The 27122-nt window shown below is 38.0% G+C and overlaps 2 protein-coding genes across 2 annotated transcripts; both read left to right on the top strand.

Moving 5' to 3' along the window:
• Positions 1 to 1944: 1944 nt before the first annotated feature.
• LOC144461839 (uncharacterized) lies at positions 1945 to 6090 on the top strand. The gene is made up of 7 exons (XM_078165520.1): positions 1945 to 2180; positions 2794 to 2883; positions 3166 to 3240; positions 4546 to 4614; positions 4855 to 4997; positions 5152 to 5252; positions 5453 to 6090. Exons 1-7 carry the CDS (start codon positions 2063 to 2065, stop codon positions 5595 to 5597), a joined length of 741 nt encoding a protein of 246 aa, XP_078021646.1. The 5' UTR covers positions 1945 to 2062; the 3' UTR covers positions 5598 to 6090.
• A 16886-nt stretch (positions 6091 to 22976) lies between these two features.
• Positions 22977 to 27122, top strand: LOC144461866 (uncharacterized). Its single transcript, XM_078165542.1, has 7 exons — positions 22977 to 23212; positions 23826 to 23915; positions 24198 to 24272; positions 25578 to 25646; positions 25887 to 26029; positions 26184 to 26284; positions 26485 to 27122. Exons 1-7 carry the CDS (start codon positions 23095 to 23097, stop codon positions 26627 to 26629), a joined length of 741 nt encoding a protein of 246 aa, XP_078021668.1. The 5' UTR covers positions 22977 to 23094; the 3' UTR covers positions 26630 to 27122.

The following is a 27122-nucleotide window of genomic DNA, read 5'->3' on the forward strand; positions in this document are numbered from 1 at the left end:
CCACTAATTGTGTTAATGCCAAATACACCTACCTGTATGTTTATTCCAACAATTAATCCTTATATTGGTAAGGATATGTGCATGTCAATGTATGCTTGGGCAATGACAAAAAGAATGTTTTAAATGTTAAATTTTTTATTATTGTAGGCTTAATGTATTTTGTTCAAAAATGAGGCAAATACGTACATAAGAACATGAAATGACGGTAAAACACATTGATTTCCGATCGCAGTGACAGCTGACTGGACAGATAAGGCACCAGGCTAAACTAAGCCTGGTTGTTAGCCTGGTCAGGACCAGGCTAAGTGCACAGAATAAATCTCCATGGCAACATATGTGCCTCTGCTTTCGAACAACCGAATCAACGCTAAATTAAACCAGGATAACCAACATATCCCGGCTCAATCCCTTATCTAGGTTTCGCACAACAGGCCACTGATACTCAGGCAAGCCCAGACTATAGCTCTCCTGGTCCAAAGGACACCCCTGATGGACTGTCTCAAACTAGGTCTGGTAAAGTTGTTAAACCTGTTCAGAGACTTGATCTGTGAAGGACATTATGGTCAAGCTGTTAAAATAAACAACCAAACAAACAAAAGAGGTTTAACTGTTTAGTGAAATAAGTTAATTATTATCTGTTTGATAAATGAATAACAAATAACTTTGTGTTTTGTTTTTTTTCTTGGAAAAAAGAGGAGTTTTGTTTAAGAATACAAAATTATATATGGTTGTTTTGAAGGGAAATACTATACAGAGTTGTTTGATGATAAGACACTCTATGGTTGGTGAATATCTGTTTGTAGACCACAATGAGAAGCTGCTGTTATTCACAATTCATGATCTATGTTTCTAAGCATCAGCATGGATGCTGTTTAAAAGGGGGAGATGCCAGAGAATATGTTTTACGACATGCGTTGCGACAGTTACGGCAGTTTTTGATAGTTGCATGTTTTTGACGGCAGTTCGTGTGTGTGGGGAGATCTGTTAAGAGAGTATGGTGTCAATAAAGAGTCAACGTGCTGAAACTACAAGAACTCTCTTTACTTTAAAATAAACCAACACGTTTATTAGCCTACACAAACGAAGACTGTGTGGCAGTAAACTACCATGGTAACAAAAAAAGCTGGAATGATTTAGAATGTTTTACTGAAAACTTCTGGATCTGTGAAAAGAAAATGACTCTGTAAATCTGGACAAAACCAAACTGGTGTTGTTACATCATTTTCAACTGTGATTTGTAAAAATGTTTAAGACACAAACATGTTTTGATCTTTAATTTAAAGGACTTGTTGCACTTTTCAGTGTGAAATGTGTAGGCCTACATATATTTTCAGTGTGTCTGTACATGTTTCCTTGGTTTCTGTTGTGTCTTCTCACAGTCCAAACAGACCCCAGGTTAAAATCAACAAGGGTTTTGGGTTTTTGCTCGTGCTTGCTATCTTTGAATCCCTCTTGTATTATCTGGTGATACAGATGCAGTTTTTGTTTTCCTTTGGGCCTTAATATGGTTGTGTTTGTGGGTTTTTGTGTTGTTCTTGTTTGTCTTTTTTTGCATTTCACATGTTTTTTTTTTAAAGTAGCATTTATTGCTCAAAGAGTGCCATGTAAATGATAGTATGATATTGTTGTTTTACCATTGTTGTTTTCTTCTTTTCACTTTAAATCTTATTTCCCTGTGTTAGAACAACAGCTTCAAAAGTTGGTGTTCTCAGAATTCAGAATAACCTGGTTAAAACTTCTTGATTAAGAATATGCCATTTAGTAGCTACTGATACAAATTAGAGGCACTTTTGTTTTTTAAGATACGCTTGTATGAAACTGAGAAAAGATCTGATTGATAAAATTTCTATATATAGGAGGAAGTTTATTTTTGTGGCCACTTTTCTACTTTCTCACCTCTGTAGAAAGAAAAACATGATGTCAATGAAATAAGTGTGGGGAAAAAAAACATTTACTCTTAAATCAGGAAGTACATGAGTGCTTTGCAGTTTAAGCAGCGTACAATAGAAGAAGCAGATCACAGAAACCATCAGTAAGACATCCATCACACTCTGAGTGAAATATGGCCGTCTATGAAAATGCATCAGAGATCACTGTGGAGATGATGAACCTCTCTGATGCTTCAGCCAGGACTGCTGCCTCCAAAAGTCACAGTGATGAAGATGGTACCACAGTGCCTGGTGAGACAGAATTGCTATCAATGTTTGGCTGTTTGAAACATCAAAGTAACATCACAAGGTCACACAGGGTATACTGTCATTTAGAGATTTAAGAAAATATCATCCAGAGAATCTGTGTTTGTAGGTTAAGTGTAGAAGTGGAAACGTCCTTTTAGTTTCCTGGTCTCTTATTTATTTATATTTATCAACTCTGTGACCATTTAAACATTGTTGTATTTTCATTTATTTTGTATGAATGTCATGTTTACCTTTTGACGGACAGTTTACCCATTTCAAAGATGATATTTAATACTAGAATTTCGATCACATGGCTGTGACATTATACCAACGAAACCTGTTTGATGTCTGACAGAAAGTCAAAAAAGAGTCTGACAACCAGCAGTCGTCCCTTTTTATTCTTCTCGCCTTATTGTGATAGTTGTATATGGTTAGTGTTTCAAGTCCTGCCAGAACGGTGCTTTGGTATTCTTATTATTATTTAGGCTTCAAGGACTTTGAGTGAAGGAAATAGAACACAGTCAAGAAAACTGTTAATCAGGCAAAGCACTGAGTGTGTGTGTGTGTGTGCGTGCGTGCGTGCGTGCGTGTGTTTGTGTGTGTTTTCCATACACAGGAGGAAAACTGCTCAGACGTGTTGCCGTGAGCTTTTGTCTCCTGTGTGTCCTACAAGCTGCTCTAAACATTTCCCTCCGTCTTGCTCTCTGTGAGTTTTATTAAATTATTACATCATATATTAATTAATAAGAATTAATTTTCTAACAGCAGAGTTGAAGTTTGTCACTACAGGCGTTGCCATTTCCTGTGTGATACCATGGTTGTGTGGTTTGTCGCTGTATGACAGAATTGTTTTGTTTAACAGATACATTTAACTTATAAAAATACCTACAGCTTTATGGAAAGATTCATGTTATATGGAAATTCTGTGTTAAAGTGAATTGTCTCTTTAGTTGTGAACATAATCTGATTCTGTTGCAAATGATGTTAGCCCCTCCACCAGGGATTGATGCCAATATTAAAAATCTGACTGAGGAGAGAGACGAGTTGAGGAGCATCAACCTTCGTAAGTACGATGATGAAACTACTTCAGTAATTTGGATTTAATGGATCCAATACTGTGCATATAATACAGTGTTACAAGTGTTACATGCCATCAGAATAATCCCAGTTAAATCTTCTCCCAAGAGGACTGTTATGATGATCCACTGTTATAAATTACACCTGTAAGTTATTGTTGGACATCTCACTCTAAAACCATGGGTATGAATATGCTGCTCTAACAGCCTCCATAGGGAAATTTGGAAACTGGCTGAAGAGATTTTCTTCAATTCAGTGAGAAGATTAACTGAATGAGTAAATACTGGTTTAGTAGGTGGTCAAAAAGACCGCTCCAAATCAATGCTTACTTACACAGGAGCATTCAAAACATTTAAAGGCTACAGGAAAGAAAGAAGAAAGCTCACATCATACTAGAAGAGAGGATGGGCCTTTCTATGGTTGAATTCATGATTTATTATCATGCAGTGTTTTCAACAGGTAAACCTTCCTGAAGTCTAGTGTACATTAGGTGACAGTTTGCGTCTCTGGTCTGTAGCTGTCTGAGAGAATAGTTCTTTAAATGCTGTAGTTAGTAACTTAAAAAAAATACATTGTGTAATATTTGCTGAAACTGTCACTTATCCACAGTGTTACATAAGACAGATAGTCTGTAAATAATATCAATGCTCTCTGCTTCCTCATATTGCTTCTAATGGCAGTACCACACAGTATCATGAAAACAACCAATCAGAATTGAAGGGCCTCTAACGCAGCTGTCAATCATGGCTGTTGAGCTGCTGTCAAACTTTCCAACTAGGCAGCGCAGATCAAATGTGAATCAAGATTCTGTCACTGCATTGTCTCATTTTCACATCAGATGTTTTCAGAAACATATTTTAGTGTGCTGTTTAGCTGTAAAATGAGAAAGATAGTTTGTGACCTGGCTGCTATGTTGGAAATAGCCAAGTCAAAAACAAAGCACAGCCCAGGAGCTGGAGCAAATTTTCCATTTTACAGCTAAACACTGAAGCACAAAAACTTCAGAAAACATCTGTGGCAAGAAATAGGCAATGCGGTGACAAAAACGTGGTTCATATTTTATCAGCGCTGTCTGAACCTGATTAGATCATGTGTCTTATCTACTTCTGTGTGGACGCAGTTACATTTTCAGTGAATATGACAATAAGTTATTTTTACTAAAGTTACAAACTGTAGCTTTAATGACTAACTGTCATTAATAGATCAGTTTAATGTGGACATTCTGTTTGAAAGTAAACTTTCTCTTTAGTTGTGAACATTCTGGTGTAAGTGACGATAACCTCTCCACTAGGTATTGAGGAGAATTATAAAACCCTGACTGAAGAGAGAGATGAGCTGAAGAGGAAGCTGAGTAACTTTGGTGAGTGTCATAAGGAAACAAAAAAATAGTCACATGCTTTTACAGAGTATGTGGTCAGGCCTCAGAATGTTCTAAATAATGTGTTTCCAATATGTTCGAGACAAGCTTTCATCAGCTTGTGACTAAAATTGTTTTGTTTTCAGCAGGTAAATGTGCACACGTGCATTCAAAGTAGTTTTTCAACGTATTTTGTTTGTTTATTGAATAATAAGAAATGTCTGTTCTTTCCTCTAACAACAGATCATTATTTGAACCAAGGATGGGTGTATTTCAGTGGTAGTTTCTACTATATTTCTTCAATCGAGAAAACCTGGCAAGACAGCAGAGATGACTGTGTGCAAAGAGGTGCAGACCTAATGATTATCAACAGCGAAGAGGAACAGGTGTGTGTGTGGTGTGTGTGTGTGTGTGTGTGTGTGTGTGTGTGTGTGTGTGTGTGTGTGTGCGTGCGTGCGTGTGTGCGTGTGCGCGCACTTACATGCATGAGACATTGTTTAAATATGAATTTATTATTGTGTGTTTCTCTTGTAAAACAAGAATTTCACAAGACAATACCAAAAGATAATGTGGATTGGACTGACTGACAGAGAGACAGAGGGGGTATGGAAATGGGTGGATGGCACTCTAGTGACAACAAGGTACACACATTACTCTTTTATTTATGTTCAAGCACAATAGTACCTGGGTAGACCCTGGAGTTTTAAGAGATTATGATTTCACTGTCAACAAAACTTAATATTTAATTGTTGTATTAACTTTAACTTGTCCACATTCTGTGTGTTGCTGTTCATGAAATGCTTGTGTTTTGTGTTAAAAGCATATTTGTGTTTACTTTCAGCTTCTGGAGATCTGGGGAACCCAACAATAATGACGGAAATGAAGACTGTGTAGAAACAAATGACAGTGATCACCGAAAAATGTGGAATGATGCAACATGTGAAACAAAGAAATTCTGGATATGCGAAAACAAAATGGCTGTATAACTCAGAGCATAACCAAACCCTTATGATGTTGTCTCAACATAAAACAGATTTATATTCCACTGTGATTTAAAAAAAAACAAAAAAACTGAAGGCACAAACAAATGACATCGTCCCACACAGGCGGGTGTCAGATTAGAAAATGCTTCTTTGTGTACAAACAACATATTGTGTTCTTTAATTTCAGGGGCTGATGTGCCTTTCAGTGTGAGATTTGTACATATATTTTTAATGTGTCTGTATTTGTTTCTTTGAGTGCTATTGTGTCCAGATAGACTCCATCAGGTGATTGTGTTTTTGCTCATGCTTGCTATCTTTTAAACCCCCTTGTTTTATCTGGAGATACAGATGCATTTTTATTTCTTTGGGTCTAAATGTTGTTGGATTTACTACTTTGATGTTGGACTGTCTTGCTTCTGCATTTCATTTATTTCTTTAAAGGTACTTTGCATTTGATGCTAGAAAAGTTCTGTGTAAATAAATGTATGAAATTATTGCTGTTTGGTTCTTCTTTACACTTTATGTGCATACATTTTATTTCCCTGAATTAAAACAACAGCTTCAATTCACCTTGATGTTCTCATGGTTCAGAATAACCCCATCAGTTATTGTGGATCCTAAATGATATTGACAAATTTCACCAGAACACTTTTTTTATGAAGAGAAATTAAATACATACATATATTATAATCATAACCTGGCTGCAATTCTCCCACAACAGAAGAGAATATTTTATTTTTTTATACACTCAACAAGCAAGTTTTCTAACAAAATACTGACATACAAAGACGTAGACCATTTTTTATTGAGATATGAAAATATGTTTTAATCCATTACCCCCAAAAAATTAAAGTTATGTAGAGAAACCTCGTATACTGAGTCCAGTGTATTTTATGATTCTATTCACAGCAAAATTCATAATACGAGACAAAATGGAAAGGCACCTTTGTTCCCTTGGCACTACACTGTTTTGATGTCTTCCAGTAAGGTTTCTGACCACACAGCACTCAGACTGTTCTTGTTAAGGTCTTCAGTGACATCCACATAAACACAGACAGTGGCATAATTTTATTTACAGTATTACTGGATCTCAGTGCTGCATTTGATACGGCTGACCACCAATGTTCCCTCTAATTTTGAAAACTCCTGAGCAGACATTCAGCTCCTCTGATCACCTACTTGAGTGACTGTGTGCGACATCTGACGGGTACACACACTGCATCCACATAGCGGTGCCATGGCATCACCTCTCCAACCCCAAATATCATTACAAGTGAATATTACTATAAAGATTAATAATAAGATTATTTTAACAACATGAACTACTGAATATCTACTACTGAAAATGTGCTCCATAAAAGTCACTTGGAGACAATACACAAACATTTAAGAGTTATGGCAACACAAAGAGCAAACAACTCTTTGGAATACAAAATAAGTAACACTCTTTAATAGTAATTGCCAACTACTCTAGGCCTCTAAACTGCAACAAATGTAATATGCTAGATCAAAAACTAAATGTAAACTTAAATTGTAGTTGTACTACTAAATACAGTGCCACTGTACTGGATGAAAACATTTTCCTGGCAAAAAATATTAGTGGCCAGGCAGCGCAATGAGTGCATGTAAACATACATTGTAAACAAAAATTGTAGGAGCGCTACTACTACATACAGTGCTGTACTGGATGAAGTTTTTACTGGTAAAAACATATTGCTGGCCTGGACAGGTAGTGCAGAAAAATATCAGAATATGTTTATGTTGTGTTTGTGTGCATACATATTCTGTGTGTGTGTATGTGTAAACTCGCCTTGTACTTTTGCTTCACGTCTTGCACATCTCGCAAACAACTCCATTCTCGCTTGAAAAAGAAAAAATATCGCAGCGTTTCACCGTTGGCGTTCGCTCGTCTGTTTGTATATACTCCAACAGACACTCCACCTTAAACGACACGTTTTTTCTTTAGATTTCCAGAGGACGAAGCGCCACAGCCCACACATTTAGCCATAGCTACGATGCTATGGCTAACGGCTAATAACAAATACGACAGCAGCGAATACCCAGCATAATGCCATTCATTGGCTGTCATGCTGAACAACTGTTGCAGGTATTGGCTGGGCAGCGCCTGGTGGGTGTGTTTTTTTAATCATCACTGACTGACAGTTCACTCTCATCTGTCATTCATTGCACAGACAAACACCCACAGTGGAGTACGTATTTACTGTTCAAGTCACAAGACAGCGCATATTAGAAAAAATAAATAAAAATAAAAAACAGTAGAAGCTGGTCAGGGATATTTGAGCACACAACTTTTTTGTTGCTCCTGGGGGATCCTGAAGTGTCAGCAGGGCCAGATAAGGTATAATCCCTCCAGCATGTTCTGGGTCTACCCCAGGGCCTCCTACCAGTTCGACCTGCAGGAGACATCCATGAGACATCCTGTTTGATGGCCAAACCACCTCAACTGGCTCCTTTTGACACAAAGGAGCAGCGGCTCTATGCTGAGCTCCCCTACGGATGTCTGAGCTCCTCACCCTATCTCTGAGGCTGAGCCTCAGGAAGCTCATTTCTGCTGCTTGAATCTGCAATCTCATTCTTTCTGTAACTACCCAAATCTCATGACCATAGGTGAGGGTTGAGACTCAGATGGACTAGTAAATCAAAAGCTTCGCTCTCTGGCAAAGGTGAGGAAATAAAACAAAATGTTACCATAATTATGCAGATGACACACAAATTTACATAACCATATTACCAGGGACTTTGGTCCAATACAAGCTCTGACTGAGTGCATTGAACAGATCAATTATTGAATGTGTGACATTTTTCTCCAATTAAACAAAGGCAAAACTGAGTTAACTGTTCTTGGAGCCAAGAAGCAACAATTAAAAGTCAGTGCTCAGTTGACGGACCAAGCCAGAAATCTTCATTTAGTCATGGACTCAGACCTGAATCTCAATAGCCACATTAAGACAATTGCAAAGTCAGTCTATTATCACCTTAACAACATATCAAGGATAGAACGACTTGTGTCTCGGCCAGATTTGGGAAAAAAAAACACTGTCCATGCATTTATTTTCACTAGACTTGACTACCGTAATTGTCTTTGCTGATCTCCCTAAAAAAAACTGATCAGACAGCTGCAGCTGATTCAAAACGCTCCTGCTTGAGTTCTCACTAAGACCAAGAAACTGGATCACATCTGTCCAGTTCTGTTCTATCAGTTTCAAAATACTACTGTTGGTTTACAAAAGCACTGGATGGTTAAGGTCCGATTCAATTTGAAATCAAAAGCTGCATTTAAGTCTGCCTTGAGAGATGTGGGGGAGCATTTGATGACTGTGATAATGAGACCAATTTCTCAAGAATAAACATTTGTTTCCCAACCACAGAAGTGTAGATTTAAATGTCATGATTCTCTACATGCAGGATACCTGATTACAGACTGAACTTTACAGTCTTTCACAGTTATGAGATACAAATCTGCATGTTTCCAAATTTCTTGTGATAACGTCAACACAGCAGCAAAAAATGCGCTGCCTGAGGAAATCAAAGGAAGTGGAGGTTTGTCACTGAGAGTGATGAACATGATACTTTAATGATGGAACTCACTAACACTAGAAAAGAAGTTGGATGTCGACCTGGTGTTTAGACGAGGACACATATGAGCACACATATGTATTATATTACATCATAAACCTATGGCAGTAAGGGTAAGGACATCCTTATGTTGCTGTGTCATTTTAAAAACACACACCTAGTGTCAACAACAACAACAACAACAACAACAAAAACCTGACTTCATCAGTCTCTATTTCTTAGGCTAGATCTCCTTCTTTTCTATACTTTGACAAGAGAAATCACATTTATTCAGGGAAATCATTAAGGGATGATGGCTTTTAGACATCATTTTGTTATCTGTTTCTCTGAACACTGAAGGTACAGACGACAACTTGATCAAGAAGTTAATAGAAGGACATCATCAAAACACACAGACAAATAGTGTTTTCAGATAGATCAATTAAACAAACTACAAAAAAGATGGAATAGGCTTTCCAAGACCTACCAAAGAATAACAAAATGATAATGTATTGGACACCAGGGACAGTGGTGACAGGGGCAGTTGAATTCCTTTCAATAAGAAACAAGTTGGAGTGATTACATCACTCTGCACATATTCAGTGAGATTGTCTTCTTGTTTACAAAAAAGCAGCCACATTTAAAAATTCCCAGAGAAAATAATTGGCAAATGTTTTGTGAATGGGTTTGTTTGTTTTTTGGTGTTATTTGTTTTTGTTGGGTTTAGTTTTTTGTTTTGTTTTTTTCTTTTTTTCTTTGTTTGTTTTGGTGTTGTTGTTTGTTTGTTTGTTTTTAGGTAAAATTTTAACTTTGGATACTGTGCTGAGATCAAATGTCAAGGAGTCCAAACAAGTCTCATCAGAATCAGCGTCTTTCAAGCTAAAAATAAAAATGATACACATTTGTTAAACTAACAGTCAGGGTAGTTTACAGTAGGTGAGGCTGGGGATACTGGGACAGTTTTAACGCCTTGTTACAACCATCTCTGAACCAAGTACCTCCATTTGTATTTAAAAAACCTGAAGACCTGAACAGACTTGATTACATGCTAAGTTAATGATGATCAGTTGCATGCTAAGTCAGTGGAAAAGCAGGTCATAAGATAACAGGAAAAAAACAGCAAGAGGCAGAACATTTCCTGAGGATGGCACAGATGGAAAAAAAATCAGTGCCAAATAATTTTAACTGTGCTGATAATATTCAGTATAACAGCACGACCTCCAGTGTGATATTGCTTTTATACAACAATTCTACAAGCACCATTTTAACGATAAAAAGCCGCAACAGCTTATGATTTGTTTGTTTATTTAATGATATATTTAGCTCCACCAACACACATAGTCCAGCAACTGGAACAATACTGTTGCCAAGCAACACACATAACACTCCTGCGCACAAGCTTGCTACTAAGTGTAAGCTAGGTCTACACTTTACCACAGACCAGCTACTTTGTATCATGTAAGCTACATCTGTGTGTTTCCATTTATTTTGCGACCAATGAATGAATAGTCACAGTAACATGAACAATAAATAATCTTTTCATTTTGAGTATTTGTTTGATTAATTATGTTTATTTATAGACATGTTACAACCATCCCTGGCATATGTGACAACTGTCTCTGTACACTGGGAACAGTGGAGTACACAGTTGTAACAGTGGAGTGACTGTATTTAAAACAATTTTGCAAACTGTGCATAGCTCAGAAATCCAATAACTCCATTGTTTTAGTAGCTGATGCTTCAAAGCTTATAATATAGCAAAATTGGCTCTTTCAGGATAAACGGTTTTTGATTTATTTTCTGAATAAATCAAAAACCATTTATCCTGAAATAGCCAATTATAATATAAATGCAAAATCAACTTCTAACCTATCATAAAATAGATACAATTTATTCATAAATACACAATGTGTTGGGCTGTACACAAAGCAGTGAGTAAAGCAATCATAGATTTACAAAAGCTCCTCTTGACACTGCTGATGAGTCATTAAAGGGTCTACCGAAGGTTAGACAATTAAACAAATGAAATGTATCTGCACTCTGATGTGATTATATACACTTTAAAGACTTGATGTTGTCAGAAGTGATTGCAGAGTTGAACTTGTGACGATTGCAATATAATCAGGTTTTATATGAAGATGATAATGATGGCTACTGACAAAATAATTAATTTAGTAATGAATCGATCAATATATTAATGATATATTTCTGTCTTCACTAATTTTTTGAACAATAGCAGACATTTTGACTTGTCAGGAAAGCACAGTGTAACACTAATGGCTCTGTTCTATTCAAGTGTCCCAACAAATGGTGACACTGTGACAGTGAGCCAACACACCAGGACCCTGAAAGTGAAGCAGTTACATGGACTTTAGCCATCATTCATTTTATTATTGACACCTGTGTTTTTCCTGTGGTGACATGTTGGTGTTCGTACATGATGATGAGACACTTCCCCTGCAGCTTATCGATCGCCAGTCTAGGGCAGATTTGGATGCTGAGTCATGGAGCCACCACCTTCTCACAGATCCAGAAGTTTTGCTGTTTACATGGTGAATCATTCCAGTTGTATTCCCTGTCATAAAGCCTTATTTCTCCACAGTCTTCATCAATGCCTTGATAGCTGTTGGGCTCCCCAGCGTTCCAGTAGCTGAAAACAAACATCAAAGAATGTTCTTAGCAGGAAACACAACCAAAGAAGCTGGAGTGAAGTCTTGGCGGGTCGCCTGAGTGTTTCAGCATTACAAAAAATAATTTTAGTTTTTTGGTGACCCAAGGTGTAAAAGAGTTTATTTGAACAGTGGTGCAACAGCTTGGCCTAAAGAAAGTTAAACTGCTCAAATCTTTGATCAGCCCTGAATGAAACACCTAGAAGAAGCTGAGTGATTCATAATTTCCACCTCTGCAACACATAAAATCAAAGGTGGTGCAGGACTTCCTCCCCACTCACCTACTGGAGTGCTGCTCAGCGGCAGTGCACTCAGTACTGCCACCAGCTGGAAGTACTGGTGGCAGTAGTAGGAAGACCAGTTCCTTAATATATAGCAATACTACATATTAATCATTATCTTTAATAAAAAAAGGAATTTATGAACCTTGTGTTCAGTGCAGTCCCATCCACCCATGTCCATGTCCCCTCTGTCTCACTGTCAGTCAGTCCAATCCACCTGAGCCCTTTGAACTTTCTTGCAAATTCCTTGTTTACAGTAAGAGCGAGAGAAAGAGAGAAAAAAAAAAACAATATAAAACATAAATGAAATATTACAATTTTAGCCACTCTCCACCCAATCTGGAAATACATCGGTAAAAAAAAAAAAAAAAAAAAAAAAAGGATTTTTTTTCTTCCTTTACAATGTAAATTGCAGAATCTGTATAATAATGATAAATAAAAATGATGCTAATAAAGTTCACATAGGAAGTAGTATAAGAATATAAGAACAAAAAAACATGTTGGCCTAACAGGAGGTAGAAAAACATTTTTATAATGCATCTTTTTATTCCCATGTTAATGAGAATATATTTGGTTTCTTCCTCGTACTCACCAAAGGTGATCATCTTCCTCTTCAAATCTTCTCCCTCTTCAGTCAGATTTTTGATAATGGCCTCATAATCTAGCATTTTTGCATCTGTAAGAGCAGAAAGATACATTTGTCCTACTGTAGTTAACCCTCCGTAATAAATGCTGTGTTTTAGTTGGGTGCCTCAACACACATGAATAAACCTGAGCTCACTGAATAAAAGAGAGTCTCAGATTTCCATTCATACCCAATTTATTCAATACCAAGACTGTTTAGGGACCCAGGATGCAGAAATTAGGCAGAACATAACATGTTTATACTGCATGATTTTTGCCCCAAACTGCATCATATCAATATAAAGGGAACATGTCTGTAAAGAGGAGACTCGTGGGTACCCACAGCTCCCATTTTTATTCAGATATCCTGAGGTGAGAGGTCGAGGGACCTCCATGAAAATGGTCACGCCCATCTTCCTCTTTGCCGAGAAGGTGGCGTGATATGGTCGATAACACTGGATTCCTTAGGTACCTATAGTCCCATATATCCCATATATCAACACTGAGGTTAGGGTGTCATGGGAAAAGACACCTACTCTTGTGTTAATTCTAGTTTATGTACACACCATACAGTATGCATGTGTATGTTTGGTGTGGGGCTGTGTTCATTTCATCTGCAATTCATTACTCCTGAAACTAAGTTGGCTCCACACTATACAGTATGTCACATAATCATCATAGCTGGTAAGTGTGTTTGTAGTTCCAAGCTTTGGTCTTGTAATGTTGAGATGGTGAATTTAAGTCTCAGGGTGAAATTACAGAGAAATGTAAGATCACTCACAGAGAGCAAGACGCAGGGAAATGTTGGCAGCAGCTTGTAGGATACACAGGAGTCCAAAGCTCAGAGCAACCAGTCTGAAGAGTCTGTCCTCTGTGTGCGGAAAATCAAACATGCAAAACCACCATAATTATTATTAGGCAGTCAGGTGTGATATTGTGTTCTCTGATCTGCTTTCATTTCACTTCTTGTACACCCTCTCCTCATTAAATAGATTAAAAATTAACTTCATATGTAGCTTGTTGCCTAATTATGATATTTTCTGAATCAAAACCCCCACACCTGACTCTGATAAAAATGATGCCCTCCAAACTCACGCTCTGTTACTGAAAATGACTTACTCCTGGATGAAGCATCAGGCACGCTGTCATGGTCCAAAGTCATCTCAGCCTCCTCTTTGAGACAAAACTCAAAATATTTAACACACCAAAATATGACAAAGATGTGTAACAGTGTCTTCTGAGAACTGCGCTGAACTGCTTCTTCTTCTTCTTCTTCTTCTTCTCTGTTTCTGATTACCCCAGAGATAACACATTTATCACCTCCGCCCTTCAGCAACCTCACTATCTCTTACACTTGCACATTCAAGACGATTTCCTCCATAGATTCATATCAAATAAAAACATCACAAGGTCATCAGGACGCACACACATCCATAACTTATTTATAGGTGCTTTAATTAGGTAAAAGTTAACTTTAATTTAATTTAATTTATGGATACATTTATATACTGTAGGTAGAATAAGTATTATTCGAATTACAACCTGCAGGAACTGAATCAGAGTAGCAATAATATTATCACAATCTTGTAATGATTCTCAGTGATCGAAGCAGTGAAACCAGCAGTAAATGAATGTGTGTGTTTGTCGAGGCTTATCTGTTTGTGTCTGTGTTAATGAGCCACTTTATAAGCAGCTTGTTTATAATCAGTGTTTCAGTTGTCTTGGAGTTTGGTGGCCAAGTTTTAAGACCACTGTCTTTTCATAGATCCAAAGCCGTTCATTATTTTAGCTTTTTTAATCATCATAGAACTTTATTTCTCTTCATGTCTGCCTTCATGACTGTTGGTGCCCCAATAGCTGACATCTTTAACATCTTTGACCTGTCTTTTTTTATGATCTTTCAAAGGTTCATATGATTTAACTACACACTTTCTGACAAACTGTTTCTATAAAGGTTAAGTCACTTCAAATTACATTATAACACATTCATAATTTCATCAGAGTAGAAATGTCAATTTTAAAAAAATCCTTCATAGGTTATATGAAATTTTAGAAGCAGGGCCGTGCCTGACCAATTTGGCACCCTACGCAAGATATTTGCTGCACTTTTCTCCACTGGCAGTTTGTGTGTGGGAGGGAGATCCACTTGAGGCTGCATCACTTGGTGCTGAGGTGGATGAGGTGGCTGCAGTTACATTAGTAGGCCCAGGATTTGCAGAGGTGGGGGACAAATACTTCAGAAGTGCATCTAAAAAGAGGTGATACATATTTTTGACAAACTGGGCTTTTACAATATATTAATCAAATAGCTGTTGATTGTGAAACCATCATGGCATAACCATAATAGCACCTAACATTACAGCCTGCCTCGATCTAATGACATTTTAAACACAGCAAACAGCCAAAATATAAAAAATGGAACTGTAACATCACAAATTGGACAAATCTGAAAATTGGAAAACATAAATATACAGTATATGAATATATGCCTGGTTGGTAAACAGTGAGTGGTTTGTGCAGCAGCACACTAAACATTAAAAGAAAAGATAGGCCAATATATTCAATTATGTTGCTTATTCATTCCATCAAACACTTTGAGTCTTTCTTTCCAGCTTTCTCTAAGATGGGAGCAACATTAACTGACATTAACTCTAGATGAATGCTTAAAGTATTCCTCAAACAAGTGGCTAATGAAGTCGCAGTAACACTGACGTTACGTAGTAACGTTAGTAGCCTAACCGCTAACCATTAGCGGCTAATGAGCTGATGTTAGCTTGCAAGTGCTTAAGTAACTGTAACTTACGTTGTGTTTCTACCATTTTAAATGAAGTGTTCATCACATCACATCATTACCTCGGTCTCGTTCACGTTTCTCCTCCTCTTCTTGTATTTGTTTTTGTACTGCGCCCCAGAGAGCTTCTGCCTCTTCATGACGATGGCACCCGGCTGTCAGTTTGTCACTCAGCAGCATCACATTACAGAAGACGGCAGGTAGCGGGGGGAGGAGGAAAGGGGCGCGGTTAGGGACCGTGGCGAAATTGATGCTGCCTGCCAGAGAGGTAGAAGGATGCCAAGCAGGCAGAAATTTAAATTAGAAATATTATTTCATCATTACTTAAAGACGTATGGCTATATGTACTGTTGTTGTTTTGTAGGGTATTCTTGTCTATTTTTTCGAATAGAATGGGAAAGAACAAAAAACACCTCACTCCCTGGCGCCCTCTGGCATGCTGGCGCCTATAGCATTTGCCTGACCTGCCCTATGGGCGGTACGGCCCTGTTTAAAAGGAGTCCTGCTCAGGATGACCCTGACAATGTGCATGTCAAATTCCATATGATTTTACTGTAATTTTAATTTGAATTACAGTATTTTTAAAGGGAAAGGCAACTTAAATGACACTAGAGCAGTCATAATTTCCTCATGTTCATTTATCATAATCCCCCTCTGATTACATCAGGTGCAGGACAATGACAACAGCATGACTCTGTTTGTTGTAAGGTTCCAATATGAGTTGCTCAACAGGTCATGTTAAAGATTATGTGTATGTATATTGTTTTAAAATAGTGTTTTATGTACCCCTTAACTTTGGGCACCTGCCCCTCTGAGGGTGTCTGCATGGGCCTGTTATACACAGTGTCACCAGCAGAGGGCGGTACGCACCCATCTAAGGGAACTTCCAGAAACAAATGGGAACGTCCAATCAAACAAGACTTCAGTTTTAAATGAGAGACAATAGTTCCTTCTCCCTGTTACTGAAACCCACAACAAACACCAAAACTGACCCAACGGTGTAGGAAAACAAACTTTCTGTTGAGGGCGTCGAAGGAGAGGATTGAGAGTGAATCACCTTATCATCTTACTTCATCTTTGGTTGTTGGATTCAGTAGTTTTGGAATAATCTGATTTGTGACTGAATCAGAATGGCAAGTAGTAGGCTAGTGGTTCATTGGTGGATGATGAAACGGAGGCTGAATGGACACAAATTGTGAGTAATGGGAGAGAAAGTAGGTACAGAAATAGCCAGATGACACAGTCAGGAAAAAGGGCATTAGAAGAGGACGAGGAAAGGTGAATTGTGAGAAAAAGATTATGATGGAAGAATTTAAGGTAATTCTTATATAGAAGGTGGGAAATGAGATAACATCGGTCAGCCCAATTACTCTGACGAACGGTTTGAGGAAGGCATTTGGAGATACTGGCCTACTGAAAACACAACCTGTGAAAATTGCACTACAAGAAGATGTTCAGCCCTATGTAGTGGCCACGGCACGCCGAGTCCCTATACCCCTGTTAAAGGCAGTGAAGGAGGAGCTGGACAGGATGGAGGCCAACGACATCATTGAGGCTATAACAGAACCAACTGAGTGGTGTGCGCCGATGGTGGCTGTCCTGAAAAAGACTGGAAAATCATGCATATGTGTTGACTTAAAGAGACTGAATAAAGCTGTCAAGAGAGGTTCATTCTGCCGACATCTGAAGAGATGATAGCTCAGCTGAGTGGCTCCACAGTTTTCTCTTCCTTGGACACAGCTTCTGGATTCTGGCAAATCCCTCTGGATAAGGATAGCCACAGGCTAACCACGTTCATAACACCTTATGAAAGGTACTGCTTCAAACGTCTCCCATTTGGGATTACCAGCACCCTAGAGATCTTTCAAAGAAAAATGGTGGAGACACTGGAAGGGTTGCAGGGAGTTGCAGTCTACATGGATGACATTGTTATCCATGGGAGGGATATGGGTGAGCACAATGAGGGGCTGCAGAAAGTCATGGACTGTCTAGAGTCAGCAGGCCTGAGGTTAAACACAGAGAAGTGCATGCTGAGAAAGACTGAGTTACACCAAAGAGCATGGATACCAAGAGGCGACGCTCCGTTACATTTCTGCTAACAGCCACTAGGGGCGCTACCCGCCATTTTGGGCTGTTGAGCTTGGACTGTTGCGCCCAGACAACATGGAAGATGTCAAGGAGAGAGGAGAAAAAAAGTAAAAGAAAACAGTGTAGTGCAATTAACTGCAACAACTATCGGTGGAACACTCCGCACCTGGCCTTCCACCGTTTCCCGAAGGATCCCGACAGAGGTGTACGTTTTAAAGTGTTTTAATATCAATTTAATATGCCAGTTTTGGTGGGAAGATATATGTATATATATATATATATATATATATATATATATATAGGTCTATATATGGCCTCTTGGACCATTTATATCAGAACTGATTGCTGCTTTAGCATTAAAATATATCATATTAAAATAGCTTATATATTATTATTATTATTATTATTATCATTATTATTATTATTACTGTCCCCTTACTGTACAAACTGTAAATAAATCTTTATTCCTGACTATGTGACGTCACCATTAATGTGTTTCTAGTTAAAATATTGATTTTTTTTTTTTTTATTGATTTTTTTTTTGGTAGATTGGCTTATGGGGTGATTTTGAAGGAGTAATTAAGTTAATCTTCTCATAAGTGGATGTAATATGTAGAGATGCCATCTCGGCCGTTTTTCCTCATTTTGTTTTTTTTTAAAGTCTATATTTTGCTGTGAAAAAGCAGCTGTGACCAAGCTATCACGAGATGAGTAGCATTGTAAACATAATTAATAGCAATATTCTTCAGTTTGTCTGTGTGTTTTTGTATGCAAGTGGGTCTGCTGCGGTCTGCTGACGGTCCAAAATGGCGGCGGTAGGACGAAACCATGGGCGAGTCTGTTGCTATGGGGTGTTCTATTGAGCTTCGCCTTTTGGTATCCATGCTCTTTGGTTACACTTCCTGGGTCAGGTGATCAACAAAGATGGCGTGCGACCTGACCCAGTTAAAGTGTCAGCAATCAATAAGCTCACCCCGCCTGAAAATGTCCAAGAGCTAAGGAGAGCCCTTGGAATGATAAACTACCTGTGGAAATATATTCCTGACCTCGCCACAGTTGGTCAACCACTGTATGAACTGTTAAGATCAAAATCAGTTTGGATGTGGGGTCCCGTGCAGCAGGCAGCCTTCGATAAAATCAAAGCGCTTCTCACAACGTCACCTACCTTAGTGTATTATGTTATGCTAACAGGAGCACAGTGGTCTCAGCTGATACTAGCAGCTATGGGATTGGGGGCATGCTGTTGCAGCTCCATGGTGAAGATTGGAGACCAGTCTGTTCGAGGCGACTGAGTGATGCTGAGACAAGGTACGCTCAAATAGAAAAAGAGTGCCTGGCATCTGTGTGGGCATGTGAGAGATTTAAGAAATACCTTTATGGCCTGCCTGCATTCAAACTGATCACTGACCACAAACCATTCATTCCACTAATTAACTCCTGAGACCTTGATAACACACCAGTCCGCTGCCAGAGACTCCTCATACGGCTGATGAGGTTCAACCTGGAGGCTGAATACGCTCCGGGGAAAACACTTGTTGTGGCGGACATGCCATACAGGAGCCCGTGGATGGCATCTGAGCATAGACAGCCACTGATGAACAACTCCAAGAGGTAATCAGGTACATTAGGAATGGCTAGCCTGAACACATAACACACACACAGAGCTGTGTAAGAGAGTATTTTCCTGTGAGAAATGAACTATCTGTGCATGATGGGTTGGTACTCAGAGGGAGCAGGATAGTGATACCTGGGTCCATGAGGTCAGAAATGCTAGAACGAATACATGATGGTCATCAAGGGCTTAACAAATTCAGAATGAGAGCAGACACTTCAGTGTGGTGGCCTGGTATCGCTTCACAAATCACACACAAAGTGGAGAACTGCATGTACGGGAGCATAGGAGAGCACAGAACAAGGAGCCTCCCCTGTCAACACCTCTCCCAGACAGGCTGTGGAAGAAAATTGACATAGATCTATGTGAAGATGACAAAGAAAACTTTCTTGTCATAGCAGACTACATCTCCAGATACCTGGAGATACTCCACATGCCAACCACAGGTAACTGCACTGTAACTGTAAGTGCACAGGTAACTTTAAAGCTTAAAGCTACATTTGCCTGGTATGGAATACCGGAAGAGGTTGTCAGTGATAATGGGCCGCAGTTCAGCAGTGATGCTTTCAGAGACTTTGCCTGTGAGATGGACTTTAAGCATGTGACCTCTAGCCCCCACAACCCACAGGGCAATGGATATGCTGAACCTGTAGTACAAACAGCCAAGAGAATACTGAGACAAAAAGATCCTCTACTGGCCCTTATGCTTTACAGATCCTCACCACACAGCAGCACTGGTGTCAGTCCGGCTGAACTGTTTTCACAGAATTCACAAACTGTCAGACAGCTATATGCTACTCATCTGAGGAAGCAAATAGCCCTGGCAGATGTCAAGCTCCAGTGTGAGAAGAGGAAGCTGCAGGACATGGAGCTTGATAAATTAAAAGAAAAACCTTAAGGAAATTGGACTTAGAAATTAAGAAACTAGAGAAAGAAGTAAGTGATTTTAATGCACATTGTAAGCATGAAGCAATGTATTAATCAATGTTATTTCTCTCTTTCTCTCCCCAGCTCCAATCAGACAGTGACTGATCACATTATTTCTCATTTAATAACTGCTACACTTTTATAGCTCGTTTTTAGTTAAAATAGCTGCCTTTATAACGTGTTTTGTTAAAATAGCTGCCTTTATAAGGTGTTGTTAAAATAGCTGCCTTTATAAGGTGTTTTGTTAAAATAACTGCCTTTTAATGAGTTTTTTTTGTTGTTGTTGTTAAAATAGCTGCCTTTTATAGCAGGGTTTTTGTTAAAATAGCTGCTTTTTTTGCAGTTCTTATTAAATAGCTGCTCATAGCAGGGTTGTTCAAAAAAGCTCCTTTTTGCAGTTTCATTAAATAGCTGCTTATAGCAGGAATGTATTCATGTTTTGATTTTTTAAAAAGTATAAATCGCTTAAGATAAAAGCAAGTAATCTGAGGAAGCAGATAGCACTGGCAGATGTCAAGCTCCAGTGTGAAAAGAGAAAGCTGCAGGACGTGGAGCTTGACAGACAAAAGAAAGACCTTAAGGAAACTGGACTTGGAAATTAATAAACTAGAGAAAGAAGTAAGTGACTTTAATGCACATTGTAAGCATGACTGTGATGCAATGTATTAATCAATATTATTTCTCTCTTTCTCTCCACAGCTCAAAGCAGACAGTGACTGATTTTAGTATTTTTCATTTAAATAAAATGAGGTCACAGAATATTGTGGTTTCATCTTCATGTTTTCATTCATTAATGTAAAGTACACTGGAGTTATTGGTCCAGTTAACTGGGAATATAATTTGGGAAGGTCATACAGTTATGACACCTAACCACTAATTGTGTTAATGCCAAATACACCTACCTGTATGTTTATTCCAACAATTAATCCTTATATTGGTAAGGATATGTGCATGTCAATGTATGCTTGGGCAATGACAAAAAGAATGTTTTAAATGTTAAATTTTTTATTATTGTAGGCTTAATGTATTTTGTTCAAAAATGAGGCAAATACGTACATAAGAACATGAAATGACGGTAAAACACATTGATTTCCGATCGCAGTGACAGCTGACTGGACAGATAAGGCACCAGGCTAAACTAAGCCTGGTTGTTAGCCTGGTCAGGACCAGGCTAAGTGCACAGAATAAATCTCCATGGCAACATATGTGCCTCTGCTTTCGAACAACCGAATCAACGCTAAATTAAACCAGGATAACCAACATATCCCGGCTCAATCCCTTATCTAGGTTTCGCACAACAGGCCACTGATACTCAGGCAAGCCCAGACTATAGCTCTCCTGGTCCAAAGGACACCCCTGATGGACTGTCTCAAACTAGGTCTGGTAAAGTTGTTAAACCTGTTCAGAGACTTGATCTGTGAAGGACATTATGGTCAAGCTGTTAAAATAAACAACCAAACAAACAAAAGAGGTTTAACTGTTTAGTGAAATAAGTTAATTATTATCTGTTTGATAAATGAATAACAAATAACTTTGTGTTTTGTTTTTTTTCTTGGAAAAAAGAGGAGTTTTGTTTAAGAATACAAAATTATATATGGTTGTTTTGAAGGGAAATACTATACAGAGTTGTTTGATGATAAGACACTCTATGGTTGGTGAATATCTGTTTGTAGACCACAATGAGAAGCTGCTGTTATTCACAATTCATGATCTATGTTTCTAAGCATCAGCATGGATGCTGTTTAAAAGGGGGAGATGCCAGAGAATATGTTTTACGACATGCGTTGCGACAGTTACGGCAGTTTTTGATAGTTGCATGTTTTTGACGGCAGTTCGTGTGTGTGGGGAGATCTGTTAAGAGAGTATGGTGTCAATAAAGAGTCAACGTGCTGAAACTACAAGAACTCTCTTTACTTTAAAATAAACCAACACGTTTATTAGCCTACACAAACGAAGACTGTGTGGCAGTAAACTACCATGGTAACAAAAAAAGCTGGAATGATTTAGAATGTTTTACTGAAAACTTCTGGATCTGTGAAAAGAAAATGACTCTGTAAATCTGGACAAAACCAAACTGGTGTTGTTACATCATTTTCAACTGTGATTTGTAAAAATGTTTAAGACACAAACATGTTTTGATCTTTAATTTAAAGGACTTGTTGCACTTTTCAGTGTGAAATGTGTAGGCCTACATATATTTTCAGTGTGTCTGTACATGTTTCCTTGGTTTCTGTTGTGTCTTCTCACAGTCCAAACAGACCCCAGGTTAAAATCAACAAGGGTTTTGGGTTTTTGCTCGTGCTTGCTATCTTTGAATCCCTCTTGTATTATCTGGTGATACAGATGCAGTTTTTGTTTTCCTTTGGGCCTTAATATGGTTGTGTTTGTGGGTTTTTGTGTTGTTCTTGTTTGTCTTTTTTTGCATTTCACATGTTTTTTTTTTAAAGTAGCATTTATTGCTCAAAGAGTGCCATGTAAATGATAGTATGATATTGTTGTTTTACCATTGTTGTTTTCTTCTTTTCACTTTAAATCTTATTTCCCTGTGTTAGAACAACAGCTTCAAAAGTTGGTGTTCTCAGAATTCAGAATAACCTGGTTAAAACTTCTTGATTAAGAATATGCCATTTAGTAGCTACTGATACAAATTAGAGGCACTTTTGTTTTTTAAGATACGCTTGTATGAAACTGAGAAAAGATCTGATTGATAAAATTTCTATATATAGGAGGAAGTTTATTTTTGTGGCCACTTTTCTACTTTCTCACCTCTGTAGAAAGAAAAACATGATGTCAATGAAATAAGTGTGGGGAAAAAAAACATTTACTCTTAAATCAGGAAGTACATGAGTGCTTTGCAGTTTAAGCAGCGTACAATAGAAGAAGCAGATCACAGAAACCATCAGTAAGACATCCATCACACTCTGAGTGAAATATGGCCGTCTATGAAAATGCATCAGAGATCACTGTGGAGATGATGAACCTCTCTGATGCTTCAGCCAGGACTGCTGCCTCCAAAAGTCACAGTGATGAAGATGGTACCACAGTGCCTGGTGAGACAGAATTGCTATCAATGTTTGGCTGTTTGAAACATCAAAGTAACATCACAAGGTCACACAGGGTATACTGTCATTTAGAGATTTAAGAAAATATCATCCAGAGAATCTGTGTTTGTAGGTTAAGTGTAGAAGTGGAAACGTCCTTTTAGTTTCCTGGTCTCTTATTTATTTATATTTATCAACTCTGTGACCATTTAAACATTGTTGTATTTTCATTTATTTTGTATGAATGTCATGTTTACCTTTTGACGGACAGTTTACCCATTTCAAAGATGATATTTAATACTAGAATTTCGATCACATGGCTGTGACATTATACCAACGAAACCTGTTTGATGTCTGACAGAAAGTCAAAAAAGAGTCTGACAACCAGCAGTCGTCCCTTTTTATTCTTCTCGCCTTATTGTGATAGTTGTATATGGTTAGTGTTTCAAGTCCTGCCAGAACGGTGCTTTGGTATTCTTATTATTATTTAGGCTTCAAGGACTTTGAGTGAAGGAAATAGAACACAGTCAAGAAAACTGTTAATCAGGCAAAGCACTGAGTGTGTGTGTGTGTGTGCGTGCGTGCGTGCGTGCGTGTGTTTGTGTGTGTTTTCCATACACAGGAGGAAAACTGCTCAGACGTGTTGCCGTGAGCTTTTGTCTCCTGTGTGTCCTACAAGCTGCTCTAAACATTTCCCTCCGTCTTGCTCTCTGTGAGTTTTATTAAATTATTACATCATATATTAATTAATAAGAATTAATTTTCTAACAGCAGAGTTGAAGTTTGTCACTACAGGCGTTGCCATTTCCTGTGTGATACCATGGTTGTGTGGTTTGTCGCTGTATGACAGAATTGTTTTGTTTAACAGATACATTTAACTTATAAAAATACCTACAGCTTTATGGAAAGATTCATGTTATATGGAAATTCTGTGTTAAAGTGAATTGTCTCTTTAGTTGTGAACATAATCTGATTCTGTTGCAAATGATGTTAGCCCCTCCACCAGGGATTGATGCCAATATTAAAAATCTGACTGAGGAGAGAGACGAGTTGAGGAGCATCAACCTTCGTAAGTACGATGATGAAACTACTTCAGTAATTTGGATTTAATGGATCCAATACTGTGCATATAATACAGTGTTACAAGTGTTACATGCCATCAGAATAATCCCAGTTAAATCTTCTCCCAAGAGGACTGTTATGATGATCCACTGTTATAAATTACACCTGTAAGTTATTGTTGGACATCTCACTCTAAAACCATGGGTATGAATATGCTGCTCTAACAGCCTCCATAGGGAAATTTGGAAACTGGCTGAAGAGATTTTCTTCAATTCAGTGAGAAGATTAACTGAATGAGTAAATACTGGTTTAGTAGGTGGTCAAAAAGACCGCTCCAAATCAATGCTTACTTACACAGGAGCATTCAAAACATTTAAAGGCTACAGGAAAGAAAGAAGAAAGCTCACATCATACTAGAAGAGAGGATGGGCCTTTCTATGGTTGAATTCATGATTTATTATCATGCAGTGTTTTCAACAGGTAAACCTTCCTGAAGTCTAGTGTACATTAGGTGACAGTTTGCGTCTCTGGTCTGTAGCTGTCTGAGAGAATAGTTCTTTAAATGCTGTAGTTAGTAACTTAAAAAAAATACATTGTGTAATATTTGCTGAAACTGTCACTTATCCACAGTGTTACATAAGACAGATAGTCTGTAAATAATATCAATGCTCTCTGCTTCCTCATATTGCTTCTAATGGCAGTACCACACAGTATCATGAAAACAACCAATCAGAATTGAAGGGCCTCTAACGCAGCTGTCAATCATGGCTGTTGAGCTGCTGTCAAACTTTCCAACTAGGCAGCGCAGATCAAATGTGAATCAAGATTCTGTCACTGCATTGTCTCATTTTCACATCAGATGTTTTCAGAAACATATTTTAGTGTGCTGTTTAGCTGTAAAATGAGAAAGATAGTTTGTGACCTGGCTGCTATGTTGGAAATAGCCAAGTCAAAAACAAAGCACAGCCCAGGAGCTGGAGCAAATTTTCCATTTTACAGCTAAACACTGAAGCACAAAAACTTCAGAAAACATCTGTGGCAAGAAATAGGCAATGCGGTGACAAAAACGTGGTTCATATTTTATCAGCGCTGTCTGAACCTGATTAGATCATGTGTCTTATCTACTTCTGTGTGGACGCAGTTACATTTTCAGTGAATATGACAATAAGTTATTTTTACTAAAGTTACAAACTGTAGCTTTAATGACTAACTGTCATTAATAGATCAGTTTAATGTGGACATTCTGTTTGAAAGTAAACTTTCTCTTTAGTTGTGAACATTCTGGTGTAAGTGACGATAACCTCTCCACTAGGTATTGAGGAGAATTATAAAACCCTGACTGAAGAGAGAGATGAGCTGAAGAGGAAGCTGAGTAACTTTGGTGAGTGTCATAAGGAAACAAAAAAATAGTCACATGCTTTTACAGAGTATGTGGTCAGGCCTCAGAATGTTCTAAATAATGTGTTTCCAATACGTTCGAGACAAGCTTTCATCAGCTTGTGACTAAAATTGTTTTGTTTTCAGCAGGTAAATGTGCACACGTGCATTCAAAGTAGTTTTTCAACGTATTTTGTTTGTTTATTGAATAATAAGAAATGTCTGTTCTTTCCTCTAACAACAGATCATTATTTGAACCAAGGATGGGTGTATTTCAGTGGTAGTTTCTACTATATTTCTTCAATCGAGAAAACCTGGCAAGACAGCAGAGATGACTGCGTGCAAAGAGGTGCAGACCTAATGATTATCAACAGCGAAGAGGAACAGGTGTGTGTGTGGTGTGTGTGTGTGTGTGTGTGTGTGTGTGTGTGTGTGTGTGTGTGCGTGCGTGCGTGTGTGCGTGTGCGTGTGCGCGCACTTACATGCATGAGACATTGTTTAAATATGAATTTACTATTGTGTGTTTCTCTTGTAAAACAAGAATTTCACAAGACAATACCAAAAGATAATGTGGATTGGACTGACTGACAGAGAGACAGAGGGGGTATGGAAATGGGTGGATGGCACTCTAGTGACAACAAGGTACACACATTACTCTTTTATTTATGTTCAAGCACAATAGTACCTGGGTAGACCCTGGAGTTTTAAGAGATTATGATTTCACTGTCAACAAAACTTAATATTTAATTGTTGTATTAACTTTAACTTGTCCACATTCTGTGTGTTGCTGTTCATGAAATGCTTGTGTTTTGTGTTAAAAGCATATTTGTGTTTACTTTCAGCTTCTGGAGATCTGGGGAACCCAACAATAATGACGGAAATGAAGACTGTGTAGAAACAAATGACAGTGATCACCGAAAAATGTGGAATGATGCAACATGTGAAACAAAGAAATTCTGGATATGCGAAAACAAAATGGCTGTATAACTCAGAGCATAACCAAACCCTTATGATGTTGTCTCAACATAAAACAGATTTATATTCCACTGTGATTTAAAAAAAAACAAAAAAACTGAAGGCACAAACAAATGACATCGTCCCACACAGGCGGGTGTCAGATTAGAAAATGCTTCTTTGTGTACAAACAACATATTGTGTTCTTTAATTTCAGGGGCTGATGTGCCTTTCAGTGTGAGATTTGTACATATATTTTTAATGTGTCTGTATTTGTTTCTTTGAGTGCTATTGTGTCCAGATAGACTCCATCAGGTGATTGTGTTTTTGCTCATGCTTGCTATCTTTTAAACCCCCTTGTTTTATCTGGAGATACAGATGCATTTTTATTTCTTTGGGTCTAAATGTTGTTGGATTTACTACTTTGATGTTGGACTGTCTTGCTTCTGCATTTCATTTATTTCTTTAAAGGTACTTTGCATTTGATGCTAGAAAAGTTCTGTGTAAATAAATGTATGAAATTATT

This window comes from Epinephelus lanceolatus, chromosome 3 (assembly GCF_041903045.1).
Source record: "Epinephelus lanceolatus isolate andai-2023 chromosome 3, ASM4190304v1, whole genome shotgun sequence".
Lineage (NCBI taxonomy): Eukaryota > Metazoa > Chordata > Actinopteri > Perciformes > Serranidae > Epinephelus > Epinephelus lanceolatus.

Excerpts from the sequence above, each read along its gene's own strand:
- LOC144461839 (XM_078165520.1), top strand. The coding sequence starts at position 2,063 with ATGGCCGTCTATGAAAATGCATCAGAGATCACTGTGGAGATGATGAAC. Across the intron at positions 2,884-3,165 it reads TTCCCTCCGTCTTGCTCTCT|CCCCTCCACCAGGGATTGAT; the intron begins GTGAGTTTTATT and ends AAATGATGTTAG. Across the intron at positions 4,998-5,151 it reads TCAACAGCGAAGAGGAACAG|AATTTCACAAGACAATACCA; the intron begins GTGTGTGTGTGG and ends TTGTAAAACAAG.
- LOC144461866 (XM_078165542.1), top strand. The coding sequence starts at position 23,095 with ATGGCCGTCTATGAAAATGCATCAGAGATCACTGTGGAGATGATGAAC. Across the intron at positions 23,916-24,197 it reads TTCCCTCCGTCTTGCTCTCT|CCCCTCCACCAGGGATTGAT; the intron begins GTGAGTTTTATT and ends AAATGATGTTAG. Across the intron at positions 24,273-25,577 it reads GTTGAGGAGCATCAACCTTC|GTATTGAGGAGAATTATAAA; the intron begins GTAAGTACGATG and ends CCTCTCCACTAG.